General features: G+C 52.2%; 1 protein-coding gene across 8 annotated transcripts in view; it reads left to right on the top strand.

Moving 5' to 3' along the window:
* The first annotated feature begins 327 nt into the window (after positions 1-327).
* Positions 328-4,689, top strand: part of TRIM9 (tripartite motif containing 9) — an 89,882-nt gene continuing 85,520 nt past the window's right edge. For 3 of the 8 annotated variants that reach the window (XM_006773777.2, XM_006773779.2, XM_006773776.2), the window contains exon 1: positions 490-1,514. In XM_006773777.2, the coding sequence (XP_006773840.1) occupies positions 693-1,514 (822 nt within the window). In that variant the 5' untranslated portion in view covers positions 490-692. Of the gene's footprint in view, positions 1,515-4,689 lie in introns of all 8 variants that reach the window. The other 5 variants (XM_006773783.2, XM_006773778.2, XM_006773780.2 and 2 more) reach the window with 4 other exon arrangements.

Raw genomic sequence — 4,689 nt, 5'->3', positions numbered from 1 at the left:
GACTCCCGGGATGCGGGCGCGCCCGGGGCGGGTTCACGAGGGGGACAAAAGCCCGGCTGCTATACAGAAACCCGGGCCTCGGCGAGGGCCTGCCCAGGCTGCCAGCAGCGGAAGAAGAAGGGGGCGTCTGCTCAAAGCCAAACAGACTGTTGGCGAGAAGCACCAGCCCCCTCCGCCAGCCTCCTCCCTGAGGGGAGGGGTTTCTCACGCCCCCAGCTGGGTGACTGCACCGGAGTCGGAAGAAAGCGGGGCGAGGGATGAGTCATAGCGCCTAATTCCTCCTTCCGAGTCCCCCCGCCAGCCCACGCCAGCCCCCTCCCGGGATCATGCAGCGGGGAGCGCAGACTTCCCCCGTCCTCAGATCCTCCACCAAATCCACTCTGGCCTGCGGAGGAGGGGGAGGGACGGGGCGTTTGGCCAATAATAGCTTCGCTTTCTTGCCTGCCGCCCAATAGACCGCTGTTTACAGGCAGGGGCGGGACTAGGAGGGCAGAAGTGGGCGGTCCCGGGCTGGCCGGGCGCCGCGGTGCAGCAGCGCACAGGGAGCGCGTCTCACAGGTAGTCGGCGCCTCGGCGACTCGGGACTCGCTGCCGCCGCTGGCCAAGGTGCTGGACACTACCGACCTGTCGGCCACCTCGCCAGCTCAGTTGCCCGTTGCAGCCGCGGCTGCCTCGCTCCCACCCGGGTCCCCATGGAAGAGATGGAAGAAGAGTTAAAATGCCCCGTGTGCGGGTCCTTCTATCGGGAGCCCATCATCCTGCCCTGCTCCCACAATTTATGTCAGGCGTGCGCTCGCAACATCCTGGTGCAAACCCCGGAGTCTGAGTCCCCCCAGAGCCGTCGGGCCTCGGGCTCTGGGGTCTCCGACTATGACTACCTGGACCTGGACAAGATGAGCCTGTACAGCGAAGCGGACAGCGGCTATGGCTCCTATGGGGGTTTTGCCAGCGCCCCCACTACTCCGTGCCAGAAGTCCCCCAACGGAGTCCGCGTGTTCCCCCCGGCTATGCCGCCACCGGCCACCCACCTGTCACCGGCCTTGGCCCCGGTGCCCCGCAACTCCTGTATCACCTGCCCCCAGTGCCACCGCAGTCTCATCCTGGATGACCGGGGTCTCCGTGGCTTCCCCAAAAACCGCGTCCTGGAAGGGGTAATTGACCGCTACCAGCAGAGCAAAGCCGCGGCCCTCAAGTGCCAGCTCTGCGAGAAGGCGCCCAAGGAGGCCACCGTCATGTGCGAACAGTGCGATGTCTTCTACTGCGATCCGTGCCGCCTTCGCTGCCATCCGCCCCGGGGCCCCCTAGCCAAGCACCGCCTGGTGCCTCCGGCCCAGGGCCGCGTGAGCCGGAGGCTGAGCCCGCGCAAGGTCTCCACCTGCACAGACCACGAGCTGGAGAACCACAGCATGTACTGCGTGCAGTGCAAGATGCCCGTGTGCTATCAGTGCTTGGAGGAGGGCAAACACTCCAGCCACGAAGTCAAGGCTCTGGGGGCCATGTGGAAACTGCACAAGGTGAGTCCTAAGAAACCCACCCCTAACTCCCCGCGTCTCCGATCCCTCGGTTTTGCGCAGACAGTCCTCCTCTTTTGCGCACAGTGCATCCCAGCGGGGGCGCAATGCAGGTGCCTACAGCATTTGCTTCCCCCGTCTGGTGCATTGCAGGAAGCGCAGGCGGATCTTAAACCGAGCACACTGGAGTTGACTATCCCCAGAGAGTTGTTGCGGGGATGCCTTAGAGCGGGTCTCCCGGGGGCGTTGCGGGTGATCCAGGCGCAGGGCGCCCCCTCTCCGCAGCAGACGTGCCGCTTGCGATTGAGGCCAGCATGCGGGGAAGCGCTGCGTGACTGGGCAGAGCAGCACCAGTGCCCAGGGCCGCCAGGGCCGCTCCAGGGCAAAGCAGGCTGCTGGGGTCTGGCCATGGTCCTTGGGGAGCAGGTGGGGGCGGTTGGGTGGCGAGGACCTCGGGGCGGTGGAGCTGTTAGATCGGCAGGCGCCACAGTCTCCGTGGGGGCGGGAGAAAGCCACGGGCGGAATACTAATGAGTCCGCGCGTGCCCAGACGCCGCGAACCTGCTGGAGGGGCTGCCATGGGGGCCCATGCTTTGCGCTCAGGAGGCAGAGGAGTGAGGAGTGGGGTGGGGAAATCCTAAATCTATGGTCGCCTTGGCACCTGGGCCTGCAGGCTTAGATTCCAACCCTCCCCAGGGGACCTGTGCCTGGAGTAGCTGGACCTGAGGTTAGGTGCCGTCAAGGCCTGACGGCTGGGCAAGCGTCTCTCCCAGAGTCACTTCGTCCTGCCAACCTCCCACCCACCCGTTTGTCCAAGATTCAATCCCTTTCCTCTGTGTAAACTTTGAGACACCTGTTACCAGATTTATCTTTCCGGTCTCTTTTGATGGCGTTTCCGCCTAGACCTACATGACTTGTTCCTCTTGGACCTGCCTCATCGATGACATTTCCTCCTCCTCATTCCCTCTGCTCCAGTCACAATGTCCCTCTTGCTGTCCCTCAACCAGCACCAGGCACCTTCTGGCCCCAGAGCCTTTGTATCGGATGCTCCCTCAGTCTAAGGTGCTCTTCTCCAACTTGCTATCCCCATATCTGAGTGGCTTCCGCTCTTGCCTCCTTCAGATCTTTGCTCAGATGTCACCTTTGTTGGCAGATCTTCCTGACCACAATTGCTGCCACCATCTCAGACATCCTTTAGTTTCCTTCCTACTTTATTTTTCTCAGTAGAAGTTATCACTATCTGGCATGCTATATGTTTTTTTTTGTATGTCTGTTGCTTCCCTCCTCTCCCTCCATCCCCATACAAGAGAATAAGCTTCAAGAGGAAAAAGATCTGCCCTGGCCAGTCTGGCTCAGTGGATTGAGCATTGGCCTGTGGAATGAAGGGTCCCGGTTTCCTTTCGGGTCAAGGGCACATGCCCAGGTTGTGGACTCAATCCCCAGTGAGGGTGTGCAGGAGGCAGCCGGCCAATGATTCTCTCTCATTGATGTTTCTATCTCTCTCTCTCTCTCTCTCTCCCTCTCCCTTCCTCTCTGAAATCAATAAAAATAATTTTTTTAAAAAGAGGAAAGAGATCTTTATAATGTTATGTCCACAGGGCTTGGAAGGAAGGGAACCATTCTTGAGATGTACATAAATGTGACTTCTACTTTTTAAGTAACCCATTCAGTGGGGGTGTGAAGGGTAGGGCAGGGGTTCCAGATTGTTGTAGGGAGGATTTCTTCACATCATTTCATTGCAAGCCCAGGGATAAGGCCGGGCCTAAAGATGGTGTTCAGTCCTCTCAGCTATTCCCCCACTCAGGATTTCCCAGCATTCCTTAGGACTGGCCTTTGAGAGAGGCCATTGATATTTTATTTACAGAATGAAAAAAGCCCACATACACACACCACTTTCAGCAATCAGGGAGGGTTTCTCAACTCAATATTAATTTCACGTGATCCACATTTACAGTCATTTGTGTTCTCACATATAAGCTATTAAACCATATTGGTCTTGCTGGAGATCTAGGCACATGCCATTATTTTGAAAATGCTTCAATTTAAATGTTTTTAAATGACAATTTTGAGTGTTTTCAAAAATTTAGTTCACAGCCAGTTTTCATTTAATTGTGTGCATTCACTCTTAAACTGCTATGTTGAATTGCCTTTCTATCCTTGGAACTAAGAACTTAATCACCCTATCTGGAAAGAAGAACTTTGAGCCACACTCTAATTAGGATGGTCAAACAAGAGCATTATTTTTCTGTGAACAAGAGCCTAAAGTACTTTATCCATTAAGACTAAAAAAAAAAACCTTTAAACCTGTCTAGCCCCATGCAGATTTGAAATGTTAAACCATTTGTTTTATCAGTAATGGGAAGCTGTGAGTAGACTCTGTGATATGGACTGGGTTGAAATTTAGATGCCTGCTAAAAAAGAATAATGTTAAAGCCCTTGAGATTTAAATAGGCTAAGAAGGGAATGTTGGTTTGCTTTTTTTAAGGATAATTTCTTCTCTAATCTTATGCAGATTTTTTCCAAAATAGTAAATAGGTATAAACTTTTTCAGTCAATATCAGGATTATTAAACTTCCAAGAAAAAATAAGAAGGATGACAGATATTAACATTCACTTACCATCTGTTGATGAACAACAAACATTACTCCCCCATGTTATCTGTTTAATAGGGGAGTTAATGTGTTAATGCTTGATCTTTCTCATATATCCTCACAAAAAGCTCATGAGCTGGAATTTTTATGCTCTTTAAGACATAAAAGAGCAAAGATTTACACTAACTAATTCTCCCAAAGTTGGACAATTAGTTCTCTACACAGGTGATTACTAGACCCGAAAGTTTTCATTAATAGTCTACCATGTTAATTAGCCATTTCTAATGATAAAGAAAATCTTATCTATAATAATAAAAGCATAATATGCTAATTAGACTGAACAGCTGAACAACCTTCCGGACGAAGCCAGGGCTGCGAGGGCCGAGCCCCTTTCACGAATTTTGTGCATCGGGCCTCTAGTGAATAAATATTTCCCTTGGACACTAAGTCATTATCTTACTCAAGAAAAAGTGACTGAAGTTATTTTTAAATAATTATAAAAACTAGTTAAAATATATCTGTTGTCAATTGACCAAATTAAAATACTTTTCAGATATATATAACCTTGAAAAATCCATGAAACATTTC

The sequence above is a fragment of the Myotis davidii genome, unplaced genomic scaffold (genome assembly GCF_000327345.1).
Source record: "Myotis davidii unplaced genomic scaffold, ASM32734v1 scaffold847, whole genome shotgun sequence".
NCBI lineage: Eukaryota > Metazoa > Chordata > Mammalia > Chiroptera > Vespertilionidae > Myotis > Myotis davidii.
This window is presented reverse-complemented; position numbering and strand designations above follow the sequence as displayed.